At 37.3% G+C, this 23,713-nt stretch overlaps 1 protein-coding gene across 2 annotated transcripts in view; it reads right to left on the bottom strand.

Annotated features, from left to right (window-relative positions):
- DCP1B (decapping mRNA 1B) overlaps positions 1-23,713 on the bottom strand; it is a 46,974-nt gene that overhangs the window by 5,162 nt on the left and 18,099 nt on the right. For both annotated transcript variants that reach the window (XM_030480606.1, XM_030480607.1), the window contains exons 4-7: positions 16,708-16,774; positions 14,395-14,530; positions 6,707-6,835; positions 5,122-5,961 (exon numbers count right to left, since the gene is read on the bottom strand). In XM_030480606.1, coding sequence (XP_030336466.1) covers positions 5,122-5,961; positions 6,707-6,835; positions 14,395-14,530; positions 16,708-16,774 — 1,172 coding nt within the window. The remainder of the gene's footprint in view (positions 1-5,121; positions 5,962-6,706; positions 6,836-14,394; positions 14,531-16,707; positions 16,775-23,713) is intronic.

Here is a 23,713-nt window from a genome sequence, read left to right as displayed (position 1 = left end):
GTTTCTCAAATAAAGAGTTCTACTTAAAAACAAAACTCTTGACCTACAGCTTTTTCCTACCCCATGACACATAAGTCATAACAGCAATCATCAGGTCTGTGTTACAAGCTCTTGAATGAGTTAAGGTATTCCTAACTTGCTGTAGGTTTGCTTCAAACAGTAAGGTAGTGCATATGTTTGTGCACCTATGCTTGAAAAACAACATTCTTTTTAGAAGAAAACCAATCTAAGTTCAAAGTGACAACCCTCTGTGGAGTGAGACCTTCAGACTATGCACAGATTTTCTCCTGTAAGAAGATTGTTCTCCTGCCTGTGGAAGATTGACTGCCTCCAGACACTTATCACAATGCTTCTGCCCTACTCACCCATGTAGCTGAAGTAACTTCTCTATAATTTATCTCAAGCAAAATTGGCAGGGTTTGCTTGCACCAGATGATTCTCCCTTATGTGATTTAAAGAATGCATATACAAACTGCTCTCCAAGGGCAGGAACCTCCAGCAAAGGGATGGTGGCGAGCAGCTGGAGGAGATAAACTGTCCCACTAACATAGCTGAATCCACCACGGGCTATGTCAAAACCTAGATGACATGTCCTTCAAAATCAAAAGACATTCCTCTCCAGAGTCAAAGGCAAATAAACAAAACCTGAGATAAACTGTGCGCTTAATAATATACAGTTACTACTGTCAAACACGTATACATGTTGTGGTTTAAAAGACATATGAAAAATTACTTGTTTTCTCTGCATGGAATCAGCTTTTTGGTAGGACTTGCCAAACATATGGAAACTATATGGAATAAGCAATATTGCCATCTTCTGGTGACACAGCTAATATCTACAGGTTACTGCAAAACTTAAAATACTTGTGTCAAAAGAATAGAAAATATATATATAATTTTTTTCAGTGCACAGCATTTGTTTCTGTATGCAAACATTAAAATACACTTTTTTGCTAACACTTCATACTCAAAGCTTCTGCCATTTAACAAATTTACATAAACAACATGCTTTTTTAAAAACTTACAGGCATACTTTCATTTTAGACTTGGTTCAGGTCACCTTCAGTCACTGGGAGAGCTGACACCCACCAAAAAATGGGATGCTGATCTTGGCATTACTAGTGCAATTCCTATAGCACTATGCTTTTGCTGAAAGCATTTAAAATGCTCCGTAGAGACTTTAATAGTCCTTGGGCCAATCTTTTAGCCTTGAGCAATTTCTCACAAGACATAACAGTTCTTCCAAAATGCTGTTCCATCAACTTCTTCCCCACAGAATCTAACCTGAGTTACTTGTTCATCCAGCCTCTACTGAATTATCTCCAGCTTTATCAGGTCAACACTTAAATCTCTGAGTCACTAATAACAGAGTAGGAGTCTACCATCAGTTGTGCAGCAATGAAGAAAGAACAATAAAAAAATGTGCAAAATGATCACTGCAGCATATAGAATTCCTTCTCAGAGGCATAAATGCTCACTAAGATACATATTTGGTATTGTGCGTGGCTGCTGGCAGCAAGATGACATGATAGCTGGCAAATTCACATAACACCATGAACTAAGGAAAGCATTGGATCTCCTGTAATGCAAACTGGCACCCCCTGTTGCTTCCTACGCATGCAGAATCCCACGTGCATGAAGTGCTCCTCTGGAACACGAGCACCTGGGTGGGTGCTGTGGGCCTCTAACTGTTTTTAGTGGCATTACTTAAAACTGAGAACATTTAATCTAAGAATGGTTCAGGAACTTTAAAGACAATTACTATTAAAATAAAGCTGGCTACAGTGCTAACATTGCTTTGTCTTTCAAATTTAATTCAGATTTTTTAAATTGATGTTTAAGTACAGAATCTTAAACTACTTTTCAAAACAAGTTGTAAGTATTTATTTGCATTCTTCCTGTGCATATTTAGAATCTCGTGCTGAAACTGCAGTCAGGACAATTGAAAGGTAATGATGTGATGCTCACACCAGAGATATTAGGTACCATGCACACATTCAGGAGATGTAACCTGTACCAAATAATACATTCTTGATGGAAAATGCTCCAAATAAGAAAAATGTGCTGCGAGATAAATGGTCTTCTGAAGAAAAGATAAATTTGTGTCAAGGTTATTGTAAGCAGTTCTAAACCTATAATTCTGATTAACATAAACACTTAAGCATGCATGTATCTATAATCAGGATAACTCATGCGTAACACTAAGCATATGCTTAAAAGACCACTGCAGATTAATGCTTTTTTATTGCATCTTAAGCACACGTTACTCACTGTCCACATAAGGAATACTTCACAGAATAGGGCTGGCACCAGACCAGACTGAATGCTCCTGAGTGTTATTCTTCAGCTTTTGCTTTTATTCTTCTTTCTTTCTCTCTCTCCACTTTTTTTTTTTTTTTTTTTGGTAACTGGTCTCTTCCTTTCCATGTGGGAGATCACAGTTCTTACACCATATGGAGATGCAGAGAAGCCAATTTAAACTTGGACTTGTAATGTGTCAATTGTGGAAAAGACTTGCTTTCATTTTCTTAGTGCTGTTTTAGATGGATTTAGGGTGTTCCTTTAATAATGTTTCCAACAACAGACACTGTCCAGATATCTCTCCGTTCCTGTCAGACTTTTCAGAATTTGCTTTTTCTGTATACTGAAATGTAGTAGAAGAGGCAATACCAAAAGATAAATAATTACAGAGAACAAACCTTTTGCTGCATTTGTTGTCAGAATCTGCTTTGATCAATTTTGCATGAGCATGTGCAGATATATTTGTGCCAATTCAATTTCACTCGAATGTCTGTCTGCAGGCATGTCACTTAAAGCTCTGGTCTACAGCAAGTATTATATTATGAAAAGAATAATGTTGGTTATAAAAGTTGTTTCAAATTTTTATCTTCCAATATTTTTATTTTTTGCAGAAGTAGGCATATTTCATGTGGCTAAATCATGGCATTCTACAGGAATACATACTCATGCCTTCATTTTTAGCCTCCCCCCCTTTTTCTGTTTTTTGGCAATCTGCTGCATGTGAAAGAGGCCATTCCTTCCAGGTTGTAGAGCTTTAGGTATCCGAAACAATAATTACTCATACTTTCATTATCATTTTCAGTCTGTGTACTAAATCTGCTGCTAAATATGCCGGAAGAACGGCATCTAATACTGTTTTGGTAACAGCTGTGACTATGCCGCTCTGTGAAACCACTCATAGGCAGTCTCAACCTACTTGGTCTGCTCACGGCCATGTGAAGTGAGACTGAGAGTCTCCTCAACTGCATTTTTTTTTAAGGCAAACTTGCAGCAATAATAACAGTGAATGAGACTTGTACCAGTGAAGATTTTACTCTTCTCGCAAGCTACTGTTCTAGTCGTACTTAAACAGTAAAATCACTGACATTGCATTATGTCAGACCTCAATAATTCCCATTCTGTCCTTCAACTAATGCTGGCATCATGGTCTTTTTCAAGTATACACAAATAAAGTCATTAGCAATATCAACATGTATATGGATTTTTCATATGGAAATATATCAGCATATTTGCCATCTTTTATTTATGTGTAGTGACTTATAATGTACAGCCTGGCACTTGCCTCATTTTACTTTTACCTTCAGAGAAGGAATGTCTTATGTCTCCATGCTACTCGTACGTGTACCAGTGAATTAGACAATTTCCTTCATTTCTAGCAGGCAAGCTCCATTCCCAGTGAAAACCGAAGTAAATTTTTGTGATTCTGGATACTCTTTTAATTCATTAGCACTCCACTGGAAAGTCAGAATACCATCTGTAAGCAACTGCTCCTGAATAATTTCAGTGACTAATCCCCCTCAAAACTCTTCCACACAGATTATTCAAAGTCATGCTGCTTTAATTAAAAGAATAAAAATAATGAGAGCTATTTGCTATAGCAAATTAATCTTCCTCTGACCTCTCTCAAGGAATTAGAAATCTTGACATGTCACAGTGTTAGTGACAGATGTGGCCCTTAATTGTTAAATGACTGTTTCAGCTTCTTCACATGGGATAACTTTCTAGAATCAGGAGGATTCTTGGAGCATGCTGAAGTATTCTCTAGTCTTTCATTCAGGTTTTTAAGAAGTTGCAATAGAAAAGCAGCTTTTTAATTTTACACTGAAAAGGTGAATGCTTTTTCATTTGGGTAACTTCTAGACTCCAATACAAGTCAGACTCCAGCACAACACAAATCTTGTGGACAGTCTGTCCACAATAAGGTAAGTTAAAAGAGACTTAGATGCATCCTCGAACAGCACATTGAAAGACATTCAGGTGAGAAAGATCCAACAGAAAATGAAGTTGTTAACAAAGACAGAAGTTAATCCAGGATGGGACATTTTGTAATTGCACATGATGCTTTTCTTAAGAAAAAAGCCGAAAAATGCACTCATGAGACACACATTCTCTTGACATCTCCTGAATTTTTTAAGACCCCACTCTGACTTGTAGGGTCACAATCACCAGAATTAAAGGTTTGGGGTTTTTTTGAAGGCATTCAGGAACAAGGCCTTTTTTTAAAAAAAAAAAACCAACCAAAAAACCAACAAGAAAACAAACGATATTACATAGCAAATAAAAGAATAGCTAATGAATAGCTCATGTTATGGTGCAAGTTTGCTAATTCACCGATACAAAAAAAACTTCAAAAAACTGCTGGTTAGAAAGTAAGTGACCTTTTAAGCACCTTTAGCAAAGGGCATACAAAGGAATGCATACCTGCACAGAGGAAGCCATGACTAATTTTGTAAGAAAAATTATTAAACTCAAAATTCAGTAACCATATGGGAAGCCTCAAAGTAAGTATGACAACTGAAAACCAGGTGACTTTTCTTAGTGCCTCTGAAAAAACCCAAGACTGCAGTATTTTTGGTCGTTATTGATGTGCAAGACGTGGAGCCATCAGTATTTACAATATCACAGCTTAGTAAATCAGAACTTACTTGCTGTTGTTAAACCATCCGCTGCAAAATGAATGATGTGCAGGAACATGTGGTAAGAATAGTAACAAGAATACACTGGTCAAAATGAAACAAAGACTAATCTTGCAAAACACCAAGTTCAAAGATTGCTAGATTTTTTTATTATTTATTTTAAGTGTTGATGTTTCCCATTTACCTGGAAGAGCGCGCTCTGTTTTTCTGCACCCGGTGCCTTTTCGATCCAAGAATCCAGTGGTTTCAATGTATTGGTATTCTGAGTAACGACAGGAAACTTAGCTGCCAAGGTTGGTCTGCTGGATACATGCAACTGTTGTTCTTGTTGCACTATTTGGAGTTTTTTCAGTAACTCTTGAGGTGAAATCACCCCAGAACTGGCTGCTTGATTGCCAGAGAGAGAAAGTGGCTGCCTAGGAAGTTTGGATTGTTCTTTACCAACTGTCTGAGATTCTAAAGTCTGGCCTGGTAGGGAACCATTGAAATATACCAAAGGTGGCTGGCTCATATTATTTACTGTTCCTGCTGGTGCTCCAACAGGAGCAGGAGTCCTACTGAACACAGAAGCTGTTGAGTTCACAGATCCTATTGCATTGGCGTCCATTTTAGTCACTGTCCCTGACTGACTTTGTAATTTCTGCAATAAGCTCTGAGTGCCAGCAGTATCCTGAACTACATGAGATGCTGCAATACCATGAGAAGTCACAGGTTGGAAGAGTCCTGTGAAAGTCTCACCCACAGGGTGGATATTGCCATTTTCACAAAGTCGGTTCTCAGGAAACTCAGCAAGTGGATGAAGGTCTGTCCCACGCACCATAAGCTTCTGAATGGCAGGGCAAAGCTGTTTCTCTGCAGAGGGTGAATGCCTGCTAGGTTCTTCATAGGACAGTGAACGTACCACACCCTGCCTAACAGGAAGATTCTCTTGATGCTGCTTATTAAGCGGTTCTGAGACATCTGTCTTTTCTTGTTTTCCAAACAGTGCTGTCAAAGACAAGTGCTGTGGTTCAGGATCCACATTCTGTGAGGGGACAAGGGAAAAAAGTAAACATAGTTCCCTCATGCATAAGTTACACTAAGTGGTGACAACATTTAGCCAGCAGTATTCAAGGAAAAGCTGAGAAAACCGATATGCTCTTTTCTCCCAAGAGGATTTTTAATAGTTTTGTCACATAGGAAGGGCAAGACAACAGTTGCCAAGCTGCTAATGTGGGAGAATATCAGTGAATCTGAGAGATAGAAGTGGCTTCACTTCAAACACCATGAAAGAGCATCTTCTCTTTCAGCCACCAGTACAATATTAGTAAGAAACAGAAGTCTCCCATGCACAAAGTAGGGCCACTTCTTGCGCATCTCCCTGTCACAGCTGAATTCAGCTTTTAGGATGTTGCAGTGTGACTGAGCTTGAAGATTTATCAAGAGACTTCTCTTTATTTAGATTAACTGAATTAACCTAAAAAAAGAAAAACATAAAAACTGTGGTGCAGCAATTGACTAGACCAGCTTGCAATCAAAGTAGCATCTGAAATTTGAAAGACTAGTATTTCTTTGTTGCATCAGGACAGCATGCTTGTGACTTACATGCTTCCACATCATGTAGTGGGGGTTGCGAAGCTTTTTATAAAACAGACGAGTTTTGCATTAACATAATTCCTTACAGTGGTTCCACCTCAAATTCTTGCACTGACCTTCCAACTTCAATAAATATCCCTACATGGTTACTCGATTACAGCAGCACTGGTCAGAAAACACACAAAACATTTTACCTTGCTTTGCTGAGATGCTCGTTGCTGCTGATTTTCACTAGGCTTCACTGGAATTGGTTTGATCAGGTTGGGGTTGTTATAGATTGCAGAGGAACTGGTTATTTGTTTTGGCTCTGAGCAGGTCTTACACTGCAACAGAAAAGAAGTGCTTTTTAGTAAGTGTGACAGCATCTTTTCCCTGAGTTCTCCAGTATAGTAAAATACAGACATAGCCATGTATTCAGTAACCAAAAATACTAGTTGCAGCACTGATTATGAAATATTATGCTATTGAAAGAACTACAACTGCAACCTAATTTTCTAAACCCACAAAGCACATGTAAAAATAAACACTTGATTCCAAGACTTCCCAAGTACGAGGTTTCCTTCTCATTTAAATCTCAGTTCTCTTTCTTATCTTCTGCTTTTCCCACACTTTAAGAAAACATAAAATAATTTTTAGAAAGCACCTTAGAAACCAAGCAACAGACATGCTTTTCCTGCATTAGCAGACAGCTAGTAGTAGCTCAAATACATGAAGGATTAATATGGCCATAAAGAACATTTTCAATGCGTTTTGTTAAAAATTGGAATTATAACTCAAACTCTTTTACATAAATGTTCTACATTGTGGGAACCTGGAGGATGCATATACCCACAAAGAAAAATAATTAAAGGTTTAATCAGTTTTTAGAATCAGTATGTTTTCTTATTAAATATGACAGGATTAATAAAAATATTTATAAAAACATGAGCAGAGACAGATGACTAAAAGCGATCAGGGACATGGAAAGGCATGATTTAATTCAGAAGAAATGCACCGAAAATGCTGCCTGAAAGAGAAATAATAAATGGAATAGGAAAAGGAGAATAAGATGGTCCTATTTTCATTGTACTGAAAGAAAGAACATAATCAATGGAACTAAAAAACATTAGTTATACAAGGAATGCTACTGTCAGTAGAAAATAATATATTGGAAGTCATTGTCACTTGATACAATTGAATCCAAGAACCTGGAAAGATTTTTTAAAGAATTACCTAACAAGAAGTTAATCCTATCTAACAACAATATTCACAGTCAATTACCTGAATTTGATGGGATCTAAATTTTATGCTGCAGGTCTAATGGTTGGGTAAGGAATGATCAGATTTGGTTTCTCATGCTTTCCTCCAAAGACCCCAGTTTTGTGCATTACTTGGGACAGAACTGTGGACTGGACAGACTGCCATATGGACACACTTCAAAGCCATTGCTGTGCAATTATGAAAATGTCGGTGTCCTTTCCAGAACTTTCAGAGACAAACTCCTCAGGATGCAAATGTTAGGTGAGAAAACACACACCCCACCCCCCTCAAATATACAAAACTGATCATTTAATCCATTTCTGACCTACTGCAATAGTAAACAAAGACACTCTTGTTCCAGGCTGCTCAGCAAAACAGAACTTGACTTCTCAAGGGGACTTGAGGGGCTCTAGGAGGTACTCAGCGCCTTCTTTGCAACATTTGTCCTCAGGAATACCAGGCATCTGAGACTGGTGAGAAAGTCTGGAGTGATGAAGACTTACCCTTGGTAGAGGAGCATCAGGCTAGGTAGCATGTGGGATGCACTCATAAGAGCTGAGAGAGCTGCCTCTGTCATTGTGAAGCCACTATGGTTTTGAAAGGTATTAACAACTGAGGGAGGTTCCCAAGGACTGGAAGAAAACAAACATCAGTACTATCTTCAAGAAGAGCCAGAAAGGGGATTTGGGGAACTTCAGGACTGTCTGCCTCACCTCAGTCCCTGGAAAGGCAATGAAACAAATGGCTTCCTACTGGAAGCCATTTCTAAAGATACTAAGGACAAGAAAGTGATTTGGATTAGCCAGCATGGATTTACAAAGGGAAGATCATGCTTGATCAACCCAGTAGCCTTTTACAGTTAGATGACTGGCTCAGTGGATGATGGGAGAGCAGTGGATATTGTTTATCTTCACTTCTGCAAAGCTTTTGGCACTGTCTCCCATAACATCCTCAAAGACAAACTGTTGATATGAAACTATGTAAGTGGACAGTGAGGTGGACAGAAAACTGTCCGAACTGCTGGACTCAAAATATTGTTGGCACGAAGTCCAGCTGGAGGCCAGTCACTCGCTAGTGGGGTACCATAGGGTTTGACATTGGGGTCAATGCTGTTTAACGTCTTCATTAATGACCTGAATAATGAGGCAGAGCAGGCTTGCAGACAATATAAAATAGTGATGTGTAGTTAATAGACCAAATGGCTGTACTGCCATTCAGAGGGACCTTGACAGACTGAAGAAATGGGTTGACAGAAACATGAAGTTCAACAAAGGGAAACTGAGGAATAACCCCGTGCAGTACAGATTGGTGCTGACTGACTGAAGAGCAGCTTTGCAGGAAGAGACCTGGGTGGAAATTAAGTTGAACGTGAACTGGCAACATGCCCCTGTGGCAAAAGAAGGCCAACAGCATCCTAGGTTGCATTAGGCAGAGCACTGCCAGCTGATCAAGGGAGGTGGTCCTTCACCTCTGCTGAGCACTGGTGAGACCACTGTTTAGACCCCTCTACTAAGCAGTGCAGTGCTACATCTAGTTCTGGGATTCCCAGATGCACACACACATGACTGTGTTCACTGAAAGTCTATGAAGTTGATTTAAGCACCTGTCAAGCAAGGAGGGGCTTAGTCTCCAAAAAAGGTGGCTCAAGGTATAACATCAATGTGGACAAATACCTGATGGGAAGAAGTGAAGATGACCGAGACAGTCTCTTCTCAGTGGTCCCCAGTGAAGACAAGAGGCAAAAGAAAAAAAATAGAATATACAAAGTCTTGATTAAATTTAAGAAAAAATTGCTTACTCTAAGGATGTTTAAATACTGGAACGGGGAGCCCAGAGAGGTTGTGGAGTCTCTGTCCATGGAGATATTTAAAACCTGACTTAACATGGCCCTGAGCAACCCACTTTAGCTGATACTACTGTGAATGAGGAGGCTAGACTAGACTATCTCCTGAGATCCCTTCCAGTGTCAATTTTGTGAGTCTCTGCTGAAAAATCACCTTGTGGATGTTCAGACAGTCAAGACCTTCTGCAGTGAGTTTCTGAAAACATGATCTTGCACAGTATAAGTGTAATTCCTCTCATGTACCTGGCTTTCTCCTATTGTATGACAATTTTTGGTTCAAATGTTGCTCTTAGAAATAACTTTTAAGCATGCACACACAATCATGCCACAGGGTGGTTAGCTATTCAGTTTCAAGGACGAACAAGCACCAGTCTCTTCTTTCCTGCTATACCCCTGCTGCATAAAATGAGAAACTTCCTCAAGCACTAGATTGGAAAAAACAGGAAGAACAACATACTGACGCTGCCAGTAAATGCAGAGCTTCGCAGCAAAACTGGATTTCAGTTACATATAAAATCATATAGCAAGTACGTGCCTCATGGCTAATCTGAGTAGGCCACATTCAGCATGTGAATATATTTAAACTCAGCTACACTTTTTGTCCTCTCTGGGAAAAAAGAAAAATTAAAGAAATAATTTTACTAGAATGTGGTATCTCATTCACCCAGAGCCTTGCTACCCATCTCATAGTGCAGAGCAAGTCTGATGACCAAAGATGTCCCAAAATTTAAATAGAGAGTTAAGTCCAAAGACTTATACATGACAAGCAAAACCGTTTTCCTTTAAAGCTAGTCCATGCTTACTTCCCTCATCTATGATTCAAAGCCTGATTACTGGAAGCACTCGAAAGAAACCTACACTTAACTGAAGTTTCAGTTTTGCTAAGCCGTTAATATTTAAAATGGTTATGAATGGATTGTTATGAAAAATCGTAACAGAAAGAAGCTATGAAGAAACAGTGCAGAAAACAAGCCTACAACACTAACGTAACTATTAAGGCTTTTACACTAAGGAAAAGTTTCCTTTCCATTTATTAGCTCTGAGTTAAATTTGTCAATGTACTGCTCAAACAAATTGTTTTCTTAGGTTCTTCTTAGCTTACACGTTGTTATCCTTGAATTTGAGTAACTTCTTTGTTGCTGTTGTTCTTTCCTACAAGCTTTATTTTCTTATCATTTCCAGGCAGTTCGTATGGACTCTCAACAATGTCCTAGTATGGAGCCTTCTGCAACCTCACCAATTTTTTAAAAAATTAAATATGCTAGGACAAAAGGACTGAATTATTCTTAACTCATTTTCCCACCCAGTTTCTGACTGGTGACGTATGTTGTGTCTCATTCACTTAATTACAGTTAAGCCTCTTACCTAGTATATTTGAAACTATATGATGAAAGTTTTCTTCATAGTCCAAATAAGTGCTTCCTGTGGCCCTATTCGATCTATACTACAAAAAGTGAAGATAATTTTCTGTTTTAGACTGGACAGATCCTACATAGACCAAAACCGCACTTCAGTAAAATTAAATAGCTTTTCTTCTCCCAAACTGTTCTCTTTCTAATGATGCTGCCGTTTCTTCAATATACCTTCTTCTTACTGCTATTTTTCAGCATAACTTTTGGGGCTAAAATCATATAAGCATGCATTTAAACTTTTTCTTTATCACAATGAATAACATACTCTTGTATACCTCACAATGGGTTCTCCAGAATTTAAATAATACCCTTATTTCCCCAGGGTATTTTAATAGGCTGAATTCTTCAGAACCTGTGAGTACCTTAGCTTTTACTGTCATACTCTGCATGAGCACAGAACTAAGCATATAAAAATGAGGTGAGAAACAGTGGAGTTTCTCACTATATGAGCATTTTTCAGACCAAATTCCTCAGCAGAATGAACAGCAGTATACAAAAAGGCCTATAGAGAATGACATTGAACTGATTTGGTACCATTCCCATGATTTGATAACTTGCCTAGTAAGCTGGTGTCAAATACAGAGAAGTATGCTGAAGAGAAAAAAAAAAAAAGCCTGTGATGATTTCAGAAGCTCAGAATATAAAGTCATTTTGGCAGATGGAGAGCATGGCCTTGCTGATGAGTAAGTTCAGAGCAACAACATGACATTTTAAGCAACTGTCAAGTGGACAGGTAAAGAAGACATCATATGCCATCACCAAGAGCAAAAAACAGCATGAAAGAAATGTCACCATGCTCTTTAGTGATAGAACCAGAAGAGTACTCATCAGCTACTACACTCGATGATTACTCCAACTTGGTTCACTGGTCTGTCCTTTAGTCATGTGTCTTGTTCAAAGCTATGTTCCTACAAAAGATTCATAAGAAATCAAAAGGTTCTAAGATCAAGTCAAAAAAAGGCTAAGAAACACTGGGGGGAAAAAAAAAAGAAGACGTGGTAAATGTCAAACAAAAAGAACAAGACCATCACTGAGGATGTTTTAGGCATGTTTGGTATGGTCAGAGACACTGGAGGCAAACAACTGCTCCATGTTGTGAGATTTCATAGTCTACATGTAGAATATGAAGCTCAAGCTGACCAGGACATTTTCAAAGTAAACAGACAATGGATAAGCACGGTACCTCAGTATTGCAGTTCTCCTGAAGCAAATACCATGTCACATCCCAATCTCATGGTCTGTAGCAAAAACCTGACATTGAGACATGTGAACTGCGAAGACCTGTCAAGTACAAGGAGTTGACGCTAGAACGTCTGATACAAGGAAAAAAGGTCAGCCAAGATCTGATGGAACTTGGAAGAGCTTTTGTATTTAGATGTCTATGCCGAAAGGGATGAAGAGGACTTTGAAGTTGTCAGAGCTTGAGTGCAGAGCTAAAAAGCCCTGGAAACTGTGGATTTCTTCCTAAAGCAGCCACAAGATGACATTAATGAACATGATATGAAGGCGTACAAGGTGCTTAGCAGAAGAGAGGAACTAAGGAGGACAAGGACTGTGCCAAAGAGCAGTAGTAAAGATTTCCAGTCAGAGCCCTGATTAAGTGAGACATACAGAACCAATTCAAACTGTTTAAGAATAGCAGTGTAGTCTCTGCATCATCAAGGCTGAGCATGGCAAACTGCCCTCAGGAAAACTAGGCCTTGGGGATCCTACGATCAAGCCTTTCACACAGTTAACAAATCAAAAGCTAAGGCACCCGAAAACTTAGAAACTATATTCCTCTTTGGGCAGGGCAGTACCATTGGAATATTTTGCTAAAAGACAAAAAAGTGAAAGAAACAGTCAAAAACAGAAATAGAAGTCCAGAAGCCATGCTTGCTCGCTACCAGAAATGATGTTCTTATAAAATCATTGTGTGTCCTTAGTAATGAAGAAGCAAGCTTCAGTTATTTTTGCCACATCAACCAGACAAAGGATGCCTACCTAATCTGACCCTTAGTACATCAAAGTTGGTGTAGTAAATGGGTAGATGCTGTAGAAGAAGTGTACAGCACAGATCTAAAACTAGACCTTGTCTTGTAGGACAAGAAAAGGCACAATGGTTAAAGAGAAACACATTTAGTCATGCTTCGTTCTGTACTCTAGCAGCTCTCAGCAATTTATCTCCCCAGCTGTCAATCATTATGAGGCCAGCTAATACCACTTCTTCTTACCAGAGATCAAAAGAAGGCAAGTGTATAAGAAGGACATTTTTCAAAAAATATTTTAGTGGTTTAGGAACTTAAAGCTCCATTAATAAAAGAAGGAGGGGGGAGGCTATGTATTTTATTTTACATGTAACCTTTAAATGTGTAACTTAATTTAGGAATAAGATATACCCCTCAAAGTTAGTTATGCTCTTTAAAAAATATGCACTACACTATATTAAATCCCCATTACAGAAAATACAAAGGTCTTAAGCTTCAAAAGAAGCTATTCTACAATAAAAAGGGCTACATTTCACCGTAACTCAAGTAGTTTACTATTATCTTTCTGAGGATGTTATTAGTTGCTGCATTTCAGAAAAACAACTTTTCCTCTCTTGAAATTGCTATGTTTAAGATATACTTCTAGATTCAATAACACTTATGAGCTTTATTATTGCATGACAAAACATATGAAATACAGGAAACAGCAGTAGGAACCTGCAGGCTCTGTAACAATTTGCAGCATATATACGAACAGTTAAAATTCCTAATTTTTATTCCCCAAAGTAAAATGTTTTTGATTGCTCAATAATAGAGAACATTATTAGTCCATTAGTTACTTCTTTATTTAGAAGCCTCAGAAGACCAAAGCAGCACACGGGCTGAAATTATACTACATTTCAACCTTTTAATTGCCTTCTATTAGTATTTGAAAGTAGCTAACAACCACAATTAAAAGCAGTAACTTCACTGTTAAAGGTCTTCTCTGAAGGAAGCTATTTGTACAAACTACAGAAACTGCTAGCAGGTTTGAGTACTTCAGCCAGAAAAAGGACAAAACTTCTAGGTACTACTCAATAAGCAACAAGCATAGGAACTCCAAGGGTCAAAATGAAAGCTGATTTATACTTCATCTTACCCTCTAGCATTCAACAAATAACCAACCACATACATGTTCTCCTTTCAGAGGTTTTTATTGACAGCATTCATTTCTCTTGAATCTTTAGCAAATTGTGACAAAACTTTTCTACCAGCCAATTCTATACAAAATGAGAGAGCACACTGTTAAAATCAATTTCACTTTGAGTAAAACTATATGAAAACAAACCCAAACCTTTTATGTTTTAAAATTTAATGTGAGTAAGTTGGCATCACAGTATCGCCAAAAAGAAATGTCCTCTTTCATAGACAGCAAATCTCACCTTGGTATACTCATCTTTGGCCTTGGTAAGCATCCGTAAGATATCCACTTCTTTGTTATTAGCAGAATTCATAATCATTGGGGATACTCCTGTGCCCATGCCCTGCTTTGCTTTGAATTGTTCCTGTTGAGTTAGGCTGAAAGTTGGAGGTAAGAGGAGAATATACAAGACAAAAACCAGATAAAATATAAAGAGTTTAACCACAACTACTTTATGAATAAAAACTATTTTTACCCCTGATCTTCATTAAAATGTGTAAAAAAATCTCTATTAAAAGATCTATATTAAACCATAATTTGACCAGGCATGAGATTCTTTTTCTCCAATCTTGAATACAGTAGGCCATAGACTAAAATTTCCATAACTCAGTCTTAATTTCTATACCCAGAAAGAGCGGGGAATTTATAGTGTTATTCAGTTCTGCTGGTGGTGGAGGATGGCAAACACACACAAATCAGTCATTAACTACTAGCAAATGACCAATTTCCTGCCCCAGCTGTTTTATTATTATTGTACAATGCTGAGAATTAAAACACGCAGCCAATTGGCTGAGCGACAGGGTATTTTTTATCTATATCAAATACTGCTATTATAAACCACTACACGTGGTTTACAATTGCAGGAATCCTCTGAAAACTAGTTTTTATTGTAGTAAATTACCAGTTTGAGAGTACCTAATCACCACCAACTGAAACTTGAGCTAGTTAACTAAAATGAGCTGTCAAAAACCTGGGTTTCCTATGGTTCATTGCTTATTTTTGTAAATTCATCCCCATCAATTATTTCTTCGGTCAAAACTGACTCATTTTATTGCTGTAGGATATACAGTAAAAACAAAAAAACCCCCTAAACAAACCCCCATCATTGTCACAGTCTGTGTTTCACAATGTTTTGTCACTGCAAAATGAAAAGCAGCAGGTATTACTTTAAAAAGTGATCTGGAGGAAACATGACTACCTTCCCATCCAGTATTTTATAACAAATCCTATCTGAAACATAGTGGTAGAAGAGCTAAGCACTTTGCTATGGATTGAGATGTGCGAGGATGTGAACCTTGTTTGGACTTGCACTGCAGGGTACGTAATTGGGCTTTTGGGCACTTAGTAACTTTAGCAATCAAAGCTGATGTCACTTCCTCAGCATGCTTTTGGCTAGAGAAGCTGTTAGACTGGGACAGATGACTTGAAAAGGACAGATTCACAGGTCTGACAGTGACTTTACATTGCACTCTGTTAGTACCCAATGCTGTCAGCTTGACTGTATCCACCTCCCATGGCTTTTCTTGGGATGACAAAGACCCGGCTCTACATCATCGCTCCTCCTGTCACTTAAAAGAACTGTGACACGATGATATGTTCAACCCTACATAGTGCAGGCAACCGGTATATCCAATCTCTGCCTGTTCCTATTGGGCCCCTTTACCATATCCTCTATATTATAGCTCTAAAAAATTTAGATTGCATATATTGATAAAATCTGTAAGAAGACTTCAGCTCCTTTCTCCTCCAAACAAACACAAAAACCTGCAGAATATAGTAATAAAAGAAGGATCATTGCAAACGAGCCCATCATTAGGCCAACGAGGGGGTAGAGCAGAAGAATGAGCCCTGTCTATCCTGGACACATAAAGAAAGCAGTGAGAGTGAAAAAAATACCCATGATATCATTAGATTAAAATACAGCTGAGAATACAGTTCTGTTTGAAATTTTAATCTCCGACTTGACTGCAAAATTAAAGATTATATAACATGTAGAAAATAATGTTATGTACATAAAAGTAATGAATTCAAAGCTAATTAAAGTCTTGCTTTATATTCCAAAAACAAAGTGAATTTTGTACAGATTGCTAAGAAATGAGGAAGCAGGAATTTAACCATGATGCAGAAACAGGATAAACCTCACAGAACTGTATTATTAGAGTATGCCTTCATGACAGCCCACATTTACATTGATATAAGCAAAAAAAAGGTAACAGCAACATTAAAAAACTCCCCAAACACAAAAAATATATTAAACCCCCAAAGAATACAATTCTTCAAAACAGATCTCTGAGTCATCAGGAAATAAATCAGATGAAGTGTTACACTCTGATGTAGCTGGAAAGCTGCACAGCAGATTATGGAACAGTATTGCAATATAGTGACTTATTTCTGTTTATACAAAATTCAGGTGTGACAACCTTATTTGCAACAAATTCTACAAATATAGCTTTAAAGTAGAAAGATATAATCATCCCAGCAATATACTGTGCATGTATGTACAGAAATACATACATAATAAAAGCACAAAAAGTCTTGTTGACCCATCACTTACTTTTTCATGAGCTCTGCAATTCTTTGGCATTCTTCTTTATCATAAAACCAAATCCCATATATGGACACTGTAAATGCACATCAAACACAAACTGTGAGCATCTTCTCAAACAGCAATTCTACCTGGTAGATATTTAAAAGTGACCTGTAAAGGAATTTTTGGATTTATTTATGTTTTCCCTATCTATAAACATAAGAATGACACCTCAGATCCTCCAAAATCAAAAATGATCAAGGGCATATCTCTAAGGATGTAAATTACAGGCTCTTGAACCTGCAATTAAGGCAGAGGTATTTGATCCTTTTCTTCAGAACACTAAACCTGAGTTTTTTTCCTTTAAAACCTTTTGTTCTCTCATTTTTTCAGTTGTCATATCATGTCCATTAGAGTCCAGTGGCTAGCATAGTGCAGGTAGTGTTGCATGCGTATGTAAGCAAGCAAGATCTGTTTAGTTTTCAGCAATGTTCTGATCTATCATATATAACATCAAAGTTGTTATAGTATGAACTCCCTGTAGATTTCCTGTAATGTTGCTCATTATTTTCACCACCAAAGAAGTAATTATCTGTAGCCAACCCCAGTACAGAAAATCTATATCTAAGTTCAGACCTCCACTAAAGTAAGTGCCTGCAGCTTTGCCCAGCCATGACAGATTTAAATTTACTAGTAGTTCAAGATTCTCAAACGTACACACTGCTAATGAAACCATCATTATGGTAACAGCCATGACGGAACTATAGTTAGTGCAGGTTCCACAATCATCATAAAGAGGGAGATTTTTTTCCATTCTCAACCATGTTACATACCTCTGGTAAAACAGCCTGGGAATAAATCTACAACACAATCTCAAAACAATCCATCTGCATTTGTCAGGGTAACTGTGCTAGTTTTAACCTCAGGCACAAAATCTGCTGTGCGAAGAGGAAAGGAAAAGCACTTAAAAGGTTAACATGGATCTTCCCCTTTCTATCGCCTTGTGTAACATCCATGTTCCCTTTACATGACATGGTAGCTAACACGTAGCTGCCCCATTTCTTTCTCCTTCCCCTTCCTACCACACTGCAGGCAAGAGTTTTACCTTAACCTTACTAAGAAATGTCAATTGCTAATATGTCTTAGGATCTAGCCCCTACTATGTTTGATTTTAAAGGGGCATAAATGGATTAAGTACCTGTTTAAAAACAATTGCAGCACTGACCCTGATGATGTAGGATTTCCTTATATTAGCAGAATCCAAAAGCAACCACTTCTTCAATTCCACAGAACCAAAACCATGGCATATGAAGTATAAGTTTCCTTTGTTGATGTTTGGAAAGAAAATGAATGTACAGCTGTTCGTAAGACACAAATGTAATACTTATTGCCATTCCCCCTCAGATTTTCAGCCATGTGTTATCTTCTATATAGCTAAAAATGGTTCAGCTGTTTAATACAGCATATTGGTGAAAAGCCTAAAAAATCCACAAACCAACAGCTGTCCTGCAGACATACAATAAATAACTTTTAAAATATGTACAGTCCTTTTTATGATTAACTTTTGAAAACTGTGATGATGACTTCTATTATTCACCTAAAAAAAGGCGAGCAACAATATGCAACAGTGATTCTACAAATGTGCAACATAAGAGCTGATCTAAACTGCAGAGTCTCAGTTTTGTAACACAGATATTAATATTAAAACATGCATTTAAATTAGACATTAATATTCTAACACATTCCAGTAAGCATCCAATAATAAACTACAAACCTGCACAAAAGCATATGAACGATTCACAAGGTTCCAAAGCACCAACCTATTACGCAAAACTACACATCATTGTGATGGAACACATTTGAAAACTGTAACTTGGTAGTATTCAATGCAACAACACAGCAAGCAGACTGAAAAGCCCAGACAAGTCAGATTTGTTTTAATCAAGGTTCTTCTTTGCTATAAAAGAATCTCCAGTGCAGAAAAATATTGATGAAACTTTGGCCATCTGCTCCATCTTCTCTTTCTTTTTTTTCTAATGTCTGTCACAGCTGGTGGCATCACCAATATGCAAGATGGGTTGAACAGCTTCACCTTTTGGCCAATTGATCAAACATGTCATAGACCATTTATGAATATCTAATCAATTTGAAAACTGACAGTCTCATGAAAATACTGCAGTGCTTCTGGCCATTAGAAGTTGAAGGACTGGAATAAACAGCAGGAGCAAGCTAGTTTCTCTCAACCCAGTGACAAACACAAGTAAACTGTCTGATTACCAGTATAAAACACTATTTCAGCTTTTACAGCACTACAGCTAATATTCTGAAATACAATTCAAACAAATGCACACCCATTTCAGATCACAGAACAAGGACACTAATTACTGCCTGTCCCACCAAACCAAACCACCACCCAACAATATATTACATCTCATCGGAAGCTTTAAGTCATGATATTGCAGATCCAGAGACCTTTAGCCTAGATGTTAACTGAGCTTCAAACCACCCACCCACACTTGCTTTCTCACCTCAGTTAAATGGTACTTTCAACCAGACTAGGAAGCACAGCCGAAAGCAAGCTAAGACCAAAACCCAGTATCCTCTGAGCTTACAGCTCACCCATTCAGTAATGAAATCTTTCAGAAGTGGACAGTCCTCCTCTTCTTCTTTCCACACTTCTCCCATCTGTCCAGAACAGATGAACACTTCCAAAATACACTGAGAAATAATCACAATGTACCCCAAGCTCCTTCATGCATGGGAGAATGAGGTATCAGTGAGAAGGCAGTAACTTGATGGAAATTTGAAATAACCAGGTATCCAAAATACACTAACATATGTTTTCATATTGGGTGCTCATCACATGAAGAGCTATGTCATAAATTCATGCTACAGTAGTGTATTCTGCTATAATCTACATTTAAGAAAACAAAATTGTAAATAATAGTAGTAAAAATGTGTATTAATGGCCATCTTCTTGATTAATGATGTACACAAAATGGAAAAAAAACCCCAAATATACGTGTATGACAATACAGAAGATCCCAGGACCAGCAAAAGAACCTAAGATGACTACAAACTGTAACTGGCAAGCTACGAACCTGGCATGCTCTCCACTAATAAAAACTACACAGACATACAGCACAAATTTCACTACAAGATTTCACCCGCATGAAAACACTGCATGTCTTATCAGGATTAAATCTAAACAGATCACTTTTATCCGCCTTCCATCTCTATCAGACTGTTTGACAAAAAGGAAATCCTGATCTAAGTATCATCTGTAGAGTGGTAATTTCACTAAAATGTTCACATGTTAAAAATTAATCATGATTCAGCGGAGGCACAACTGAATCACTATACAGCAGATGCACAAAGCAAGTACTTCTGCTGCTGCACAAAAGAGGAAATATTAAGGCACTTTTAGGCCCAGCTTCAGCTATACAGTTATTCAAGAAGAGATTATTGTAAAAAACAGAAGAAGGAAAAACAAATCAAAGTCAAGTATCTTCTGCTAACCAAGTGAGCCAGTCACATAAAAAGCAGCTAACAAAAGCCCAATAAGGAAAGCTACATTAATACTGACAAGATGGTACACAGCTATTCATACACTTTCAATAGCTCCAAAGTCATTTACTAAACGAAATGAGATTTAGTAATGAATCAATCACATTAAAGAAGAAAAAATAAGGCACCAAAGTAATGATGTTGTTAACAAGATTACACAAAACTAGAAGGATATAATGCAGCTATCAAATCAACAAAATACAATTAATATTGAATGGGAATAAGCTAAATAAATCACTTAAATAATCTAATATTAAGGGATATCAGTCTTTAGAATGCTTAGAATTTGAAAAAGGTCTGTTACTCGTAAATAAAAACTGAAAAAATTTAACAAAATCTGTGCAGCTCCTTTAATATAGCTCAGTAAATGAATTTCAGGAAGTATACTATTTAAGTTTTAAATCATGACTTCAGAGCCAATTCTACAGCTTCTCCCTTACAATTTTCATTTTTTTGGCTACAGATTTCTCCTGTCCTCACAAACACGAGAGCACTCGATACTATTTATAAGCAGAAGCTGACAGCTGCTATCTACCAGAATTATAGATGACAATTTCTAACCTCTCAAAATCTGAAACTTTTATTTATTATGATGATGAAGAATTTCTTATCAACTTTCATAATTCACATTAAGTATCTGTTAAAAGAGAAGGCATTTCTCTAAGATTATTTATTTTACTCTTAATTTGTCTAGCTTCGACTTCCAGCTATTAGATTTTTGTCTTCTGGATAGACATTTCCATTATCAAAGTCTTGGGTACAGTGTACCTGTAACACATTATTTTAAAGCTATTGCTCCACAGACTGCCTACAGTATTTAACCATGATAAAAATAAATGCAGCAATATCATAACTATGGACTAGAGACTCCCTGTACCTAGATACTGTTTTATACTCGCTGGTATTAAAAATAAACAAATAAATAAAATGATTCCTCAATTTTAATGTTTTATTCTTGATATCATGTTTCTTAAGGAACTTTATTCCCTACGTATGGCCTAGACTCCTGCTCCTGAATATGTATATCCACACTTGCCCATATTAAACAGCAGTTTCTTTACACACATCTTACGAGGTAGCCAGAAACCTTTATTCGGCCATCTTTTCTCTCTGCTCTAATGTTTGACTATTCAGCAAACTATCAATGCTTTCATTTCTTTTCCTAGTACTTTTAGAATATTGCAGCTTCCGTTTTGCAGGACCTACTGAAAAAAGAACCGAAGTAGGTTATATTCACAACGATAATTTTTCATCTATGAGTTCTTAAGACATGAATGAAAGCATGCCATGTTGACTTTGTGCTCTTCGACTCCAGTGCAGATGTGATCCCTTTGTCCCTGATACCATCGTTACAATTACAATACAGGCATGTGATGTTCCTTCCCCTTTGTTCATCTCCAGTAGTAAAGGAGACTTGCCTGTTGACGGCCTACATTATGCTCTACAGTGTAAAGCAAGAGAGGACTGCAACAAAGGAAAGATGATAAAAAAAAAAAACCTGCAACTAAGGCAGCTGCACGCTATCTTGGCAAGCTGAATTCCATCTCTGACACTGCCCCAGAGACATTACGCAACAATACATAAGTTGTGAAATGTCATCTTAAGTGGCTGTCACCGACTGTGTATGTTACATTTCCCAGTGTTAGATTTGAGGCCCTAAACTTTGGTCTAAGATTTGAATGCATAACCTGCAAAACCACTGGCTACTTATAATCACAACTGAAGTCCATATGAAGTGGTTTTGAACATATGAATGATGCTGGAAAAATTAGGTCTGAGTAATTAAAATCAGACATCCTGCATTTAATTGATCTCTGCAATTGTGACTACTATGCCCTAGGATCCCCATTTGTAAAATGGGAAGTATACTTCTTCTAATCTGAGCAAGGTACAACAGTTCAGCTTATTCATGATTTATCAGTTATTATACTGATTCTGTCCCTAGTGCAGAACTTAAGTGGCATATAACAAAGCAAAAGTCCCACATATCAGTAACGATGAAAAAACAGAAATACTGAGTGGCTGCTCTTTACATGAATGCCATTCAGACTATTTGATAACTGAAGCAAAGTCCTTATTACAAAAGAAGATGATAACATAATTTAAAATTCCATAAGCAAAAAAAGAGAGATTGCACAAGCAGCCTTAATTTTGGATTTTGCTAGTTTAGGAGCCTTAAAGTTATTTTAGTTCTTTACAGCCTTAAAGTTCTTTCAAACACAACATTTTGCTTAGCTATTTAGATATCTAAAACCAAAACACTAGAAGAATATTAAATTTCCTATTATACTGCCATGTTGATAGTGATGTGGCTCATTTAGGTCTCTTGCTTCTCTACATTGTGTAAAGCAGTACAATACAAATAATATATATAAAGAAACTTATTTGTTTTTAAATAACGGAAATTCAGCTCAGATGTACCCTGTTATTTCTGGAAGTTCTTAGAGGGGAACCAATTTTTTATGATGCCCCAGGCAATAAAATGCAAAGAAACTGAAGCAAGGCAAGAGCTTTTAAAGCAACAAAAAACCGTATTTTGATATAAGCTTAACTTAAATTCGTAAAAAGCTGCTGAAAAAACCCAACAGTTTAAATAATCAAACACTTAATTCTTTTATTTAAAAGTCGATAAGGCTCCTGACCTTACTTGGGGAACTTTTAATACAGACAGGGAAAAGGATAACTTGGTATTTCCATTATTTCAAATGTTTAAAACATTATGTATGACAAACCATTCTATGATTCTATGATCAAGCAGGAAAAAAAGCCAGTTATTAAAGGGAAAAGAATCCTCTGCATCTTCATGCAAACTGATGATCATACCTGGAGAGTGAAAAAAGCTGTTTTTCAGCTTGACCAGTCAAATCCAAGTGAGGAGGGAACTGTTCAAGCAGCTTTCTTAAAAAAAAAACCATCCCAAAAATAACGAGAAAATGTACAACAAAAACCCAATACAATGCTAAAGCCCGTCAAAACCCCTTTCCCCAAAAGTGGATGGTTTGACAGTGTGCAATGATTGGCAACACTTCCAAGGTCAAGAGAAAGTTCCCTGCCATCATCTGTTTAATTGTGCCTGGAACTATGCCTTAAAAATCACCACAGGAAACAATTTTTTTGTGAATAGGATGGAGCCTGAAATATCCCTGCCACCTTCCACCAGTCATGACAGTTGTGTTGCAGACTTCCAGATAGACTCAGCAAATATTTGATTTCATGAGGCAAAAAAGGGACAACTCAGAGATGGTGGATTGTTTATTAAATCATGTCTGTGGCTCTACTGTGATAGCCTGACTTCAGGCAGATTTTTAATCAAAATTTATCAGAATTCTTTATGAAAAAAACATCAATTCTCTAGCAGACATCAACAAGATTGCCTCACTGGAATACCCCTTAAAGAGCCTCAAAGCTAACATTATGTCAGTACTGTAGGGAACTTTAAAGCCCATTGATCCATTTATTTCCATAA

The sequence above is a fragment of the Strigops habroptila genome, chromosome 3 (assembly GCF_004027225.2).
Source record: "Strigops habroptila isolate Jane chromosome 3, bStrHab1.2.pri, whole genome shotgun sequence".
NCBI classification, from domain to species: domain Eukaryota; kingdom Metazoa; phylum Chordata; class Aves; order Psittaciformes; family Psittacidae; genus Strigops; species Strigops habroptila.
This window is presented reverse-complemented; position numbering and strand designations above follow the sequence as displayed.